General features: G+C 39.0%; 1 protein-coding gene across 2 annotated transcripts in view; it reads left to right on the top strand.

Moving 5' to 3' along the window:
• Positions 1 to 15,275, top strand: part of CTNNBL1 (catenin beta like 1) — a 143,842-nt gene that overhangs the window by 36,138 nt on the left and 92,429 nt on the right. For both annotated transcript variants that reach the window (XM_064475700.1, XM_064475699.1), the window contains exons 4-5: positions 5,110 to 5,251; positions 14,428 to 14,523. In XM_064475700.1, coding sequence (XP_064331770.1) covers positions 5,110 to 5,251; positions 14,428 to 14,523 — 238 coding nt within the window. The remainder of the gene's footprint in view (positions 1 to 5,109; positions 5,252 to 14,427; positions 14,524 to 15,275) is intronic.

Raw genomic sequence — 15,275 nt, 5'->3', positions numbered from 1 at the left:
GCTGGTCATTTGCTAAAATTCACTCTTCTGGTTGAAGGAGAACATCCTGCTGGTCTGAAGCAAATGTACGTGGGCAGGCCAGCAGAATATTCCCCGTCATACCAGATGGAATCAGTGACCCCATCGCAGCCTGGGTTACTGTTTTAATATGTTGCTCTTGCTTTCCCACTGACCTCTAGCTTGATCCTTTCCCCCAGCTGTGAGTCATCTGTTGCTAAAGATATGCCGAATCCCTAGACAGCCCTCTGCAGATGCTGGAGTGTGTGCTTTAAATGAGTAGACTTATACTTTGTGAGCAAAAAGAGAAGAATTTTCTTTGTTATAGCATAGCAAGCTTGAGGGTACCTTATTTGTTGATTACCCACTATGTGTCAACAGTCATTAGGCACTTTATTATCTTTTAGTCCTCCCTATAATTCAGCTAGGGAGATGAAGGAAGTTGAGTTTTAGAGACAGGTTAGTTAACATTCTTTGTTTCCCTTGACCAGGTTGGAGCCCCGTGCTCTGTGTTCCAAAGGCAATTTTCCTGGGGAGCGTCAGATATCCTTACAATTAACTGTTTGTAATAGATTATTTTTATTTCTTCTATGCTAGGATCTCGATGACGCTAACAGCTGGGATTATTTTGTTATCTGTTATATCCTCAGTACCTAGCACAGTGACTGGCACCTAGTATGTGCCCATAAATGCTTATTGACACACTGCTAATCATTACACAGGCAGTAAATAATGTGACTGGGGGTGTGGCCCATGTCATTCTCATCCCCAACTCCAGACATTTCCCACTTACCTCATTATTCATGTAACACCAGACCCCAGCAGTATTTTTATTACGTTTCCTTGCTCACAGTTGACCTGCTTGTTTTGTTTTGGTAATTTTCTGACTGTCTAAACTTAAAATTACTGACTTAAGAGTGTGTATTTGGAAGAAGAATTTGAAAGTTGGAATGGACTGAAAGGCGCGCACAGAGTCCACACAGTCCATTTCTCCCTTCTAATTCTTGATTTTTTAAAAAATATCACCCTTTATTAATTACCCCCAGTGACAAGGATCTAACTTTCCAAAGAAACCTGTGTCATCACTTGGTAGCTCTGACTCTTAAGATTTCAACTCAGAATGAAAAATAATTTCAAGACCTTCTTATATGAGAGAATATCTAGACTCTTTATAATCTCAATTGCTTCCCTGAATTAGTTTCCATATCCCTCCTAAAGTAGGATTCCCATAACAGATGTCACAGACTTTTAGGGTTATCTAATCAGCATAACTCTATCTTGTCTTCTTTTAAGCAGCCTAAAACCGCAGCAGCGTTTGTAGCAGCTACTTTCCTTTGCTCCTCCATTTGGCAGGCATCTGCTGAATTTCTCCAGTGGACCAGGGAGCGTGCTCAGTGCTCAGAGCTCATGGTCTGATTGTATTGCAGTTACAGTTGACTAAAACCAACAAGTCCTTTCTACAGATGCCCTCTTATTAAACTGTATCTTTTCCTGCCCCATGCATTTGTATTTGACTTTTTGGTTCAATGCAGTGCTCTATGTGGATCCTAGGTAGCTTTTCTTCTGGTAAATTAGGCCCATCATCATTACCTGACAGGAATTTTCTGAGCTGATTCTATCAGCTGTGTGTTCACTGTCCTGTAAGCTTTGTGTTATATGACATTTGTTAAGTTTGCCTTTTATATATCTTCACCCAAGTTGTTGATCAAAAACTAACAGTAAAATAATACAGTTGATCTAAACAGGGCTAAGGATGGAGCCCTGCAGGATACCTCCAGAGGCTTCTCTCCAGGCTGACATTTAGCCACTGATTATCACTGAAGTCTCCAAATCTCTTCCTTGTAATCAACATGATTTTGTTTATTACTATTTAGTGCCCAGTATCCTTTGCCAGTTCTTCCTAGTGAACTGTAAAAATCTTTTGTCAAGTCACTCTCCAAAAATCAGATTTAAAATGCAAAACAAAACAAAACTACCCTGGTAAGGCAAATAGGCCTTAGAGGTTTGCTGAGCCCATTAGATTCAAAGATCTACTGCCCCATGGAATATCTGGATTCTGCACCAGCCCTTCCAAGCCATGATTCTAATTTGGCCTCCACACTTTAGGTATTAGGGAACTGGTGATTTAAAAGGTAATCAATCTATTTATAAGCACAGTGGAAGGAGCCTTAAAAAAAGTGGTATGGGGGGTGTCTTGACAAAAATAGTTTTGAAATTTACTTAGAATAATAAGCCTGTAAGAATAGACAAGGAAGCATTCAAAAAGAATACTAACGTAGAGTGTTTTGCAGTAACAGACATAAAATATACTGTAACAATATGGAAGTATGATCCTGGCTTAGGCATTTGCAGACAAATCAATAAAATGGAGTGAAAAGCCCATAAACAGATTAGAGTACACATTAAAATTTAGTGTATGATAGAGGTAGCATTTCTTCAGATCTGTGGAAAAAGGATAGTTTATGGTATTGGGGCAATTGGCCAGATATTGCAGAAAATTAAGTTAGATCTTTGCCCTATATTATGTACTGAAATAAATTTCAGTTTTAGTTCTCCTAAACATTTAAATATATATAAACATGAAAGTACATCATAAAATATATCTGATCTGATCTATAAAAAAAAACCTTGCTCAGAATACATGTAAAATAGGGATCATAAGGCTAAGATTGACTAAAAACCTTTATGTCAAAAAGCACGATGTACAAATTAAAAGGCAGATATTTTTCAATGGCTTTTTTTGCAACATATGTATGACAGATTAATTTCCTTAATATATTGAGTGCTTATAAATCAGTAAATAAGATGAGCACCCTGATATAAAAATGGGCAAAGAAGAAATACAAATAGCTAGTAAACATTAACAAAATTTTAACCATCATGGTATCAGAAATGCAAAATTAAGAAAAGTTACATTTCCCATCTCATTTGGAGGGGATTTTAAATAGATAATACTGTTTTTGAAGAGAGCAAGGGGGAAAACAGGCACTTCATACACTATTGGTGCCTTTCTGGTGGGATTTATCAAAATCTGTTAAGTTATGCATACTCTTTGAGTTGGCACTTCCCTTCTGGGAATTATCTAACACAGTAATTATGAATATATGCATCCTAGTGTCATCTAGTATGGGGGTGGGGATTGAAAACCATCTGAATGTTTGACAAAGGGGGATTGGTAAAATAAATTATGGTACATCTGCACAAGGGAATACCATGTAGCTTTTTAAAATGCTATTTAATGTTATTTGGAATAGGAATTTCAGATAGGCTTAATCTCCAATACCCTCTCTGTGATTGATTGGTAGTCTTTTCTCGGAATACTACGTTGAGAAGGATTCTGAGGCCATATCTAGGGCTCAGCAGGTAAGATGCTGTGCTCAGTGAGTAATTTTGCAGTGAGAGTGGAAGGACTGACAGCTGTGGCAGATACTGGCTTTTCCTGTTGTAGAAGAATGTTTAATGATAAGAGGAATTTTTCAGCCTCTGTTAACAACAACAGCAAAAATCTAAACCTATACCGTGTAGGCTGCTTTTGGTGTGGGATGGGGATGGGGAGGCTATGAGTGGAAGAAATGGACTTAAAAATACCAGAGTATTATCAATGGTTCTTTTTGGTTAATAAAGTTATGGATGATTTCTGTTTACTTTTTCAGGGCTTGTCTTTCTTTTCTCAGTTTTTTACAAAAAGTAGTATTTTATAATCAGAAAAAAGTATATAAATGTTATGGTTAAAATAGTAATGAGGAAAAACAGTGGTAAGGAATATTGTCTAAAATATGTCTATATTCCCTATAATATTAAAGAATTATAGTCTTCAGATTTTGTTTCTTACAGAATCTCCAGAGTTCTGGAGAGGTGGGATTTGCCCATCTCCTCAGCGTCTGGAAGTTGATGAGTCCTTTGTGACTTCAAGAGTCCCTGCTTATGTTCCTTTTCTTTGTAGCCTCAATTCAGATAAGCAGGCATCTGTGGATATTTAGAGACAAAAAATAAAATTCCTGTCTTTAAGAAGCTTACATACTAGAAGAATTTAGACATTATAATGTCTATATGTAGACATAATAGCATATCTATAGACATCATAATGACAATAGTTGTAGTAGAAGTAATAGAAATGAGTGCTTTTTATATACTAGACATTTTTAAGTGCTTTAGATGTATTTATTCATTTACTTCTTACAGTAGTCCTGTGAGTTAGGTAACTTTATCATCTCATTTATTGTACAGATGAAGAAACTGAGGCTTAGAGAGGCCAAGTGGCTAAGTGAGGTTCAAAGCCAGACAGTCTGGCTCTAGGGTATTTAAACACTGGTTCCTCTCAGTCAGGTATTGTTGAATTGCTTTACATGGATTAGCTCATTTCCTTCTCAGAATAAACCTTCCTGTCTTGTACATCAAAGGCTTAGTGGGCATTTCTTCTGTGTCAAACACTGGGGGAGGGTATGCAGAGGGCAGAGGTGAATGCAAAGCAGTTGTTTTTAGTGCCTGGGCATAGGTTTGTGGAAAGGTTCAGGTGTGGAAATGTAAGTGAAGTATCATCATACTTCAGAAATGGTGGTAATTACAGGATGCCAGACTATATCTGCTTTACTTTGAGATCTTCCTTTTAATCGGCTCAATGGAAAGGATGTGGGGGAAGGGGAAGTATTTCCAGATGGCAGCAGAACCTCAGTGTTTTCCTTTGGCTAAAGGGAACAATTGGCCCTTGGTCTGAAGTGGCAAGTAAGAGAAACTCTTTTTGAATTACAGGATAACTATGTTCAGGGCAGTGAATTGCCATACCAAGGGGTAATGGTAGCCAATCACAGAACTGGTGGGCAGATCATTTAATGCTGTAAAATGCTTTGGGAGCCTCTAAAAGACAACGTGTGACTACAAGAGTAAGGGGAACCCTGTAATGAGATCTGAATCCAAGATTGATTTCTGTAATGAGGAAATCGATTTCCCAAGGAAATTGTGTGACAGTATGGTGTTTGGATGAGCATACCTCTTGGTTGGTCTGTTGTAGACACTTTGACAGATTGTCTCTGTCTGGATTATGTTGCTGTTTGCTCCTCAGTGCTGATAGCACGCCTTCCCTTTCAATGATGCTGTCTTGTTTTCTCCTCCTAGGTTTATGGAATCTGAGCTGGACCTAAATGACATCATTCAGGAGATGCATGTGGTGGCCACCATGCCAGACCTGTACCACCTTCTGGTAGAGCTGAATGCTGTTCAGTCTCTTCTCGGGTTGCTTGGACATGATAATACAGATATCCTTTCAGATCTGTCCTCAATAGGAAGACAGACATGGTTGGGGAATGCTGTTTACTCTCTTCTGTCTGTCTCTGCTGATGTCTGTTGTCATGTCTGGTGTTCTACCTCCATTCTCATTATCTCCCATCTTTAAACACATGCTGCTTTTTACTCATTTGAAAGTCTGGTTTTTATCTATTAATAAATCTTAGGCAATCCTTAATTGCCCTATTTGTTCTTATTAGTACCAGAATTCATCGTGATGTATCTGTTCATATATCAACAACATTAATTTTTCAGGATCTTGATTTGGGGGCCCATTTATATAGGCAGATCCAGACAGGATTTGAATCTGTTGTTCTAGACATCATTCTGCTAACTGATGGCCCAGTGGAGTTGAGACTAGGGGAGGCAGTGAACCCTGCTAGAAAGCACATGGGAATGTCCTGGAAGACAGGGATTTTTTTCTGTTTTGTCCATTGTTGTCTTCCCAATTTCTTTTAGAAAAAGCCTGGGTGCACCATAACATTTGGTATTTGTTGAATGAACATTAGACCTAAACAGACAATCTAGGTTTGACTCCCAGTGTCATTTATTATGTGAAATTTGGTGCCCCTCCAGCCCTTAGTACGTCCCTGCGACGTAACGAGACCTGGGTACCTTCAGGTCTAACAGCGTTAAGGACATGGAACATTAAATTATTGGAGATTCTAAAAATTATGAATTCTTTTTTTCACTTGTCACCGTACTTTTCAAGACTTAAATGTGGTAGGCTATTCTGTAGGAATGATACTGTCTATATTCATAAACTGCATTTACAAAACAAAAACAAAAACAAAAACAAAAACACTTTTGCCTTTCAGTGTTCCTGAGAGGATTAAAGGAGTTCATGTAAGTGCTAATGCTAAGCAGTTTCTAATAATAGTAGGTACTTAGTAAATGTTACTTATAAATGAATCCAAATTGTGACTTCCAAAACTATTTTATACTTTGCATTGCTATCAGATGTGCGACTACTTTAATGGAAAAGGTTTTTGATGTGCCTGTGGTTGGGGTTATGGTCATTAAAGCAGATTCCCTTCTGATAGGTGTTCTGTTTGAATCCAGATTTCTGAAGGTAAGAGACAAATGTAGTCCGTCTGCTTGAGGGTATTCATGGGGAATCTGCTGCTGCTTCATGCTGTTTTCATCTTTCTGGTAATCTCTCTCCTGAGAGCATGTCTGACTAGGTTCTTTCCTGCCTGATAATTCTCATAGAAATAAATCAGTGAGTAATGTTAGTGCAGGCTTCTTGAAAGGTGATCTTAAGCCATTTCTGATACTTCATGTAATGCTAGTATTAAGAATCTGTCAGTCCCCAGATTGATGCGTGTGTTCCCCAGGGTTTGCTGTGAGATTCTTGGTTGTACAAAAACCCTAGCCAGTTAGCTTGTTTCTGGGTGAGGTCGATATGGGTCTCATGAATTCGTCTGATAGACATGCTTTGAGTACTTACTACATACCAGGCGTTGTGCTAGACCCGAGGAACCATAGGATTCACTGATGCTCAAGCAGCATCTGTCAGTCAACATATTGGGTATCTATCATATGATTAGCCCTGTTCAAGGTACTCACCGGTCCTCACAGAACTAGGAACCAGGAGTTCCAGTTGTGACTTCACATTTCAATTTGCCTACGGACCGGTAGAGTTTCAGAATCCAAACAGACCTTAGAGATGACTTAGCCTAGTGCCTTATTTACTTGGTGACAAGTCTAAGGTCTGGATGTTGGGCAGCCGGCTGTTGAGGTTGAGGCTGGCACTCCAGGCCCCTGATTTCCAGCCCAGTGTCCATTCTAGTGCACCTTGGGTCTCTTCCCTATAGGATTTACTACATCCGTGACAGAATTGCAGAGTCATGTATTACTTCGTGTGTTAATTCAGAAACCACCTCTTTTGTTTCTGGAAACACAGCTCTCATTCTTTTTTCTATTCCTGCTAACTCAAAATAATAGTGGCAGCTATGTGAAGATACTGACATTTTGCTGATTCACCAGCCTGGATCCTGCTGGGGAGAAGACTGACACAAGAAGTGTGCTCGACGTCGGCATGCTTGGGAAAGGCAAGGGCACAGATGTTCCAAGTTGTTAAGTTCTGGTCTTTCAAAAGGAGAAAAACAAGTCCCTCTGTAATAACTTTGACAGACTGCCATTTCCCTCCTGTTTTCTAAGCGCTAAACTGTTTTTCTTCCCTCTTGTCTGCTAACCTTCACCCTGCTGCCCTAATGATATTTTTTAAAATCCGATTTTTAATTATGCCCTACATCAAATTTAAAGTGCATTTGAAATTTTTTTAATTACCTAATTTTAATTAGATGCAGCAGTTAGGGTAAATGTCATCCTCAGTGTACCATTTTTCTTGAACGTGGTTTCAGGAAAGGGTAGGCCCTCTTGGCTTGAGTCTAACATACCCTCTGTCGGTTGGAGCATTGTCCCAGCAGCCTTGCACTCTGCTGCTTGTCTTATCTGTGATCTATAATGGAAATTTTTCTTCAGGAAACGGTTGTTAACAGTTTACTGTTGTATAGCTGTAACTGCCCGAAACACCTTACCATGAATAAACAATTTTGTGGCAGTCATGACTTAAATTTTTAATCTTTTTTAACTCTTCATTTATCAGCCAAGAGCACACATGGCTGGTTATGTTCCCAGCAAGCACAGGTCATCTTTGCTTTGTCCTTCTCTGAGAAAACATAAACTATAGGGATTTTAATTGGATCAGAGAGGCAGATTTGTTGTAACCTTAAGAGGCAGAGGATGTGAGAAAACAGCTTGTGCCTTGTCCTTTCAACCGTGAGAAGCAGCTTCAGAGTTTATTCTAGCGCTCTGCATCACTGCTGCTGGTGAGGGCTTGTCAGCGCTTCTGTGCCTCATCTGCCCCCTTGAGAGGCTGGAACTCAGCCATCGGCTGGCTGCAGAGCAGAATTCTGGTTTGTGAAGAGCACCTCTGGGGGTAAGGGGCAGAGAGGGAGGGGCACACCCCTCACACAGTATTGAAGAGTCACTCTGAATGCATTAGGAGGGGACGCAAGGTGGGATCCAACATCTGCTGCCTTTTAGATATATTGCTTTTTAAAGCAATTTTTCCTTTAAAGTAAATCACTTAAACATGTTTAGAGCCCCTTTTTGTGAACCTTTTTGGAGTGTTTCTACAGAAAAAATACAATCAAAGGTACATTTGAAGATATTTTCTGAAGATATTGCTAAACAATCAGCTCTGTGGCCCAGTTTAAGCCAAAATTACTCAATTTGCCTAAAGGTTCAGGGAGGAATAAAAAGGGGAAAATAGAACCCCAGATGGTGGTTGATCACCCCTTCTGCTATCACAAAAAAAAAAAAAAATCACCACAACACCAAATCCATAAATATCTTATTTTGTATGTCATTTGTTGTTGTTCTCAATTTGAGTGACAAGTCAGTGGAATCCTTTCTCAAGTCCTTGTGACAGATCACGGCATTTACTGTTTTCTTTGGATAATAAGCCCTGTTGGGTGCTATTAGGGAAACAAGAAATAATGACTCCAGTCAGTAGCAAAAGCATTCACATTACTATGTGTGGTAAGTGCCCTTCGAGTGTTATGCTCAGGAAATACCATTGGAGTTCTAAGAAAACGTAGGTCATCCCTGGCTTGGCAGTGATTAGGGAATTGGGCGTTAGAGATGGGTAAGCTTTTGATAGATGTGGAGATTAGTATGCATTTCAAGTTTATTTTCATGGTCTCTGCCTTGTCAGTGGAAATTGCCATTCCTCACATGTTGGAAGCTGATATGCTCATATAGTTCCTACAAACTTACAAGGATATCAGGTCCATGACTTTACTATTATTTTTTTAATCATGACTACTGCTTCCCAGCTAAGCGTCCTATTCTTTAATAAAAATATTGAGTAATCTAAACCAACTTTTTCAAAGTCTGATTTCTCTCCACCTATTTGTGATTCAGAAAAATGAGGTCTCATTGCACTGTTAACAAGGCATCAGCGCAGCGGCCTGCACACTAATACGCAGGGAGGGAGAGGCTTGTTAGTCACAGAGTAGATCTTTGGTGCTGGTGGGACAGCTCTCTTTGGTCTGGAGTAATTTTAGGGAGTAGCCATTAGCAGTATTGTTTTCTAAATTACTGCTTAGTTTTCTTAGACTGTTGAAATCCAGGAGAACTTGCAAAGTTGTCCTCTTGGATTTTGTGAAGAATTATTGTGGGAATTGGAAAATAAAGACCAGACAGTTTTTTTTAGGCCAACAGGGATCAATTGAACTTGAGCAGTTTGGGTCTGAGAATGCTAAAGTGGAACAAACTGCAGCACACCATATTACCCCAGAGGGTATGTACAATAGTCAGGGGTGCCTTGCGTTCGACCCCAGTGTTAATGAGCAGGAGTAGGGCTGGGAAGGGTTTGAGCCTCCTAAGGGCTTTCTTCTAATTGGACTGGGAGGGAGATGGCTGTTGCTCCAGTGCTTTCCTGCAAACACTGTCTAACAAGACTTGTGTATCTCAACCTGTTGTTTTCTAGAAGCTGTTCTCATCTTGGTATTTCTAGAATCAAAATTACATGGAAAAGAATTGACTTCTTTTTCTCATTTGTAGTCTAACTTCCTCAATAATCTGTACTGATAAACCATCCATATTTTAGCCATTTAAGTATGCTCTGAAGTAAGTCAGATTAGGTAAAAAGTGCCAAAATGGCAATCTAGGAAAAGGACTTCTTAATGTAACTTTTGATCTTGCTTAAGAGTTTTCGGTACATTCCATGTCCTTGGAAGGTCAGGATGGTTGTACTCTTGGTTTGGACGTTTCTCCTGTGGCATAATAGTGCCCACTAGCATTTAGTAGGTCTTAATACATCTTGAATGAGTGCATTTTCTTCCTCATTTTATTTTGATTTAGGATTGGGATAAAAGTAAGAGTCTAGTTTCATTCTAGGTAGTTCTCTGCCAACTATTTTAAAAGGAGAAAAAGACCATTTTGTCTGTGTTTTGAAATTCATCTGTATTAATTGAGCTATATCTAATCATTGTCCTAGTCTAGGAATAAAAGAAAAAAGTTTTTTTAAAACCCCACATTTATTCCATTAAATTAGTTATATACTGTGAATCTAGACTGGTTCATTTTTCTTAAGGAAGCCTTTTTGAAATGACTGTTTTAAAACCATCTGCTTAATACATTTTGTTCCTCTTTATCTTTTTTTTTTTTTAATAATTTTGTTCCTTATGGACATACCTCACTGGAGATTAATGAAATTAATGCTCAGTTTTTATCCCAAGTCTCTACATGAGATCAGGCCAAAAAGCAAATATCTAGAGCCAAAATGTGGAAGTAAACACTCTTCCTTTTACAAGAGTCATTGTGTTATGGACCATTATGTGCCCAGCTGGTCTTTTCTACTTCACTTCTTATTATACTAGCTTATTGCCACAGTAGTGGACAGGTACAGAGGGAGTGAGTGGGATGGCCTTTCTACCTGACGTGACAAAATAGGCTATCAAAAACTGTGTTTTAGTAATTCGCAGAGAGACAGACTCTCTGTTTTCCTATTACACTAGGATGGGAGAGCCTTTTACCTTGTGAAATGAAATTGTAACTACAGTGGAAAAACTTATCACCCATGCCCAGCGTCTGCTTGTGAAGAAATGCTGGCTGGTTGGCAGACCATGCTGAATTTTCTCATCAAGATTGAGAGTTCATCTGTCTATCTTTAGTTTCAGTTCTTATTCCTTTTTCTGGTCTTCAAATGACCTCTATCTTCTGGGTCATATTATATTACCCGGGAGTTGGTGATTACAATTATGGACTCATTAGTGCCTTGCTAAAATGCTATTTGGTGAAAGTTGGGAATTTATGTAAAATCAGTTAGTGGTAGGATTGATGAGTTGCTTACCAGACCTAGTAGCTGGTAACTGATTTCTTGTTTGACTTCTCAACCGAGGTAGGAGTGTAGGCAAGGAGGTATCCACTGGACCATTATAAGAAATGCCTTTTCTTGGTAAAAGTTAGACATTTATCCTGTTCCTATATAAAACCACTACCATTGTCAAATTTTCTTTTCCTTTTTTTTTTTTTAAGTTCCTAGGTTTAATGTGAACGATTTGTGAGCATGGTATAAGAATAATCAAAGAAAAATATGATACCTGTCCCACAAGACCTTAGAGGCTGAAAAAGGACTTGATCAATCTGAATGTCTGTGGCATAGCTGAAATATAAAATTAGATCTTCCAGCCCATTGTGACCCAGGAAGGGAGGATCATTCTGTTGTTAGCTTAAATTTTAGGTTTTGGAAGCTTTAGAAAAAGCAAAGGTAACAGTAAGGATCTTGGCCATTCTTTGGTAAGACTTGCCTAACAACAATCTATATTATAGAGCTTTCTTTATTTTGTCAGTACGTTGACTTACTTGCCCTTCGACACACAGAACCTCATTTATTCCTTATAGTTACTCAGTGAGACAGGCTGGCCAGAGATCCTTACCACCTTTTTACAGATGAGGAAACTAAGCTATAAGAAGATAAAGGGGCTTGAGCAAGATTCCATAGCTAATAATAATTTGGGGATAGTTCCGTTCACTAAAGATAGGAAGCAAAAATAAATATGATACGACCCCTGTCCTCAAGTTTGCTCTGATTCTTCATCTGTTGTTCTTTCATTATACCTCACCTGTCTCTGGATGCTATTATTTAATTAATAATCATTGCATTATAGTTGATAAGTACTTAGTGGTGCGTGGTGTTATTCCAGGGATGTAATGGTAGTACTTACTGCATGCCCAATTCACATCTTTGTCCTGTAGACATCTGACTCTTCAGTGGATGGATGGATGGATGGATGGATGGGTGGATAGATGAAATCTTGTCAGGCATATTAAACATGCAGATTAATAATAAGATTTTACATCTCATATTTAAGAACTTTTCAAGAGAGTAAATATGGGAGCTTCTTAGATGAGGAGAATGAGGAAGAGCTGTTAGCATTTTGTTCTTTTTCCTGGGATTTAAATAATCTATGGTGAAAATAAATGACAGTCCTTTTCTCTGTGATTACAGTAAGGTCAATAGCTAGAATTTACCTGACTAGTCCTGTTTAAACCTGATATATATTCCCCAGTGCATTCGTATGAAGAGTAGTGGCAAAAGTGTTGTTTTCAGAATTAGATGGACCTAACATTATCCCTTACTACTGCAGTGATCTTTGGGTAAGTTACTTAAGCTTTAGCTTTCTTACCTGTAAAATGGGGATCACACTTACAATGCCTTTGTAAGAATTTGGTAGCACCACGTTTGGCATAATGATGACTTTTAAAAAATGGTGATTTTAATGACGGTGACTACTGAGGTGTACAGAGAGGGAGAATTCCTCCTAGTCAAGGTTTCTAGGGGTTAGTTTGGTAGTAGCCTGTTTTTTATTTTTATTGTTTTAATTAATTCAAACAACGTGTTTTGGCTTACCGTATGTGAAGTATGGTTCATGGTCTTTTGTGTCAACAGCTAGTAAAGATTATATAAGCGTGAAGGAGTTTTGTCCAAAGACCTTTAAGTTCTTTACACACATCGAGTGTCATAGCACTCCCATGTTTTGGGTAAATACCACTTTAAAGTTCAAAAGAATAAAATACAACTTAATTACTTATTCATGATGGTCAGCTGATCAGTTATAGATAAATAAAACGAACCTTCAAATAACTGTTCTTTTAACAAAAGAAGTTCATAAAATACCCGGAACATCAGTTGGCAGTTAGCAAGTCCTATCATTCTTGTTAATATGTCCTGTATCCTTTTTATTTTTTCTTTCCTGTTTCTAGTGAAACTGCCCTGATTCTGATCCTTATTTTTTCACTTCTGGACTCTCTCATATGTGGTAGCTTCAGAACAGGCCTTCCTCTTCCAGGCCTGGCTTTTCCCTGCACCCCGATCTGCCCACCCCCAATACCCCAATGCTTTAGTGCATCCTGTACACAACTGTTAGATTAGTCTTTCAAAATAATATTTTCTTCATGTAATTCTAGTTATAATTTTTTCTGTTCTCTCCCCTCTCTTCTCCCCTCCCCTCCCTTACCAAAACCTTTCTTTTCCTCTTCATATGCCTTTGTGCAGTCTAATCTCTGCTTCTATTCCTGACATTTTGCTTTCTAGCCTACCTGCCTTTATCTTTTTATTTAGTTTGCCTGTTTTCTGATCAGTCTTCTAGTGAATCATTCCTGATTCCCAGTTCAGTTTGCTCCTTTTTCAAGACACCTGCAGTTCAGGTGTCTGTGTTTCTCAGTTGTCACATGTTGGTAATTGCCTGGGGTGTGTAATTTTTTAAAATGTTTTTGATTATCTTAACTTCTTCATCTTCTTGATGAGGAAACGGACCCAGAATGAATGGATTTGCCTTTGTCATTGTCACAGTGCTTTATTCATCACAGACATTCAGTAAATGCTGGTTGACAGAGTGAGGGTTTGTGTGTGTGTATATGTGTCCAGGCTGAGGAAAGGGAAACTTAGTTTAGTTTTGGTTTCCAGTTTTTAAACGTAATTCTTTTTTTCTGTCACTCATGTTTTCTTTCTCTTGTATGTCCCTTTTTCTCTCTATTTTTGTTAGTGTGTAATCATCGTTGTTCTCATTCCTTTTATGACCAAAGCCACATGGTATTTAAGGGGAAGGGAGGTTGGTGGGGTCTAGCACAGTCCAATGTAAATCCTTCCCTGTACCTTTTAAACCTATTTTGTCGTGCCCTGATTTCTGAAGGCTCCTTGGTGAACACCAGCCATATCATCTCCGAAACCTTTACTGTCTTTGAAGGGGAACTGTACAAGGTAATTAAGATTATACTGTGTTCCAAGAATTTAAATTACGAGATAAGATTAAGGGTGTTGGCCTATCTCTCACTGGAAAAGCCACCTCCCAAGTGATCTATTTGAAGTTTTGAAATTTCTGAAAATGCAGTGAACCCATGGAATAAGTTGCCAGGAAGGCAGCATAAAAAAAGAGACTAAGTGAAGCAGTTACCACCATTTATTGAACGCCCATTGTGAGTAGAACCTTGTTGAAGAGATGTTAATAAAATTAGAGTGTATTAAAGGTAAACCGCGATGAAGCGATTGACTAGGAAATGGAAGGGAACCAAATATTCTAATAAAATGTCAGTAGGGATTTTGTATGTGTGTGTTACCCTTAACATCTTTCACATGTGTCCATAGCTGTGGTTGATTTGCTTCAGGAATTAACAGATATAGACACCCTCCATGAGAGTGAAGAGGGAGCAGAAGTACTCATTGATGCTCTGGTAAGTTGCACGTCCCTCTGGGGTTTTGCAGGTGTCTAAGGTGTTGGCATCATTCCCACCGTTGTCTCTGTGAGTGGCACGCACGGGGTGGGTGTGAGGGAGAGCTCTGTGGCAAGGCTAGACTGAATAAGGAGAGTAAGAAAAGAAAACGTAACGTGGGGTACTTTTTTATTTGGAACTGTCTTACGGAAGGGGTTGTACAGGCCTAGCGTTTGTTATATATCTGCTGCAGGCAGGCTTTTTCTCATTCTTTTACACTTTATTTAATCCTCACCATATCCTCTCAGAAGGGTATTATTGTTACTATTCCCATTTATAGCTGTGAGGCTGAGGCTTAGAGAGGCAAAACAACTTGCCATGGTCACATGGCTGGGATTTGAACCGTGTTCTCTTTGAGTCCGTGTTCCTGCTCCCCTGCCCCCAGTGTGTTGCTAAAAATGTGGTGTTGACATTTTTACAAAGAACATTCACAGAAAAGAATTTCTTTTCTCCTCTGGGCTTTATAATCCCAAGCGCTAGTGAGGACAGGTATCATTATTGCTTATTTTATAGGTAGGGAATCGGAGAGTGTTAAAAATGAGAACAAACCTTCTAGCTCATCCAGACCCGAGTAGCAGCCCTGACTGTGGAAGGCAGGGTCAGGTAATTTCTGCGCACCTCTTTGTGGAGCCTAGGCAAAGCCTCAGAATCTTCCTTCGCTGTTATTCCAGGCAGCAGCCAATCAAAAGGAGTTTATATGTGAGGTGAACCGA

This window comes from Camelus dromedarius, chromosome 18 (genome assembly GCF_036321535.1).
Source record: "Camelus dromedarius isolate mCamDro1 chromosome 18, mCamDro1.pat, whole genome shotgun sequence".
Lineage (NCBI taxonomy): Eukaryota > Metazoa > Chordata > Mammalia > Artiodactyla > Camelidae > Camelus > Camelus dromedarius.
The sequence above is the reverse complement of the archived record's forward strand: the minus strand, read 5'-3'. Positions and strand labels throughout refer to the sequence as shown.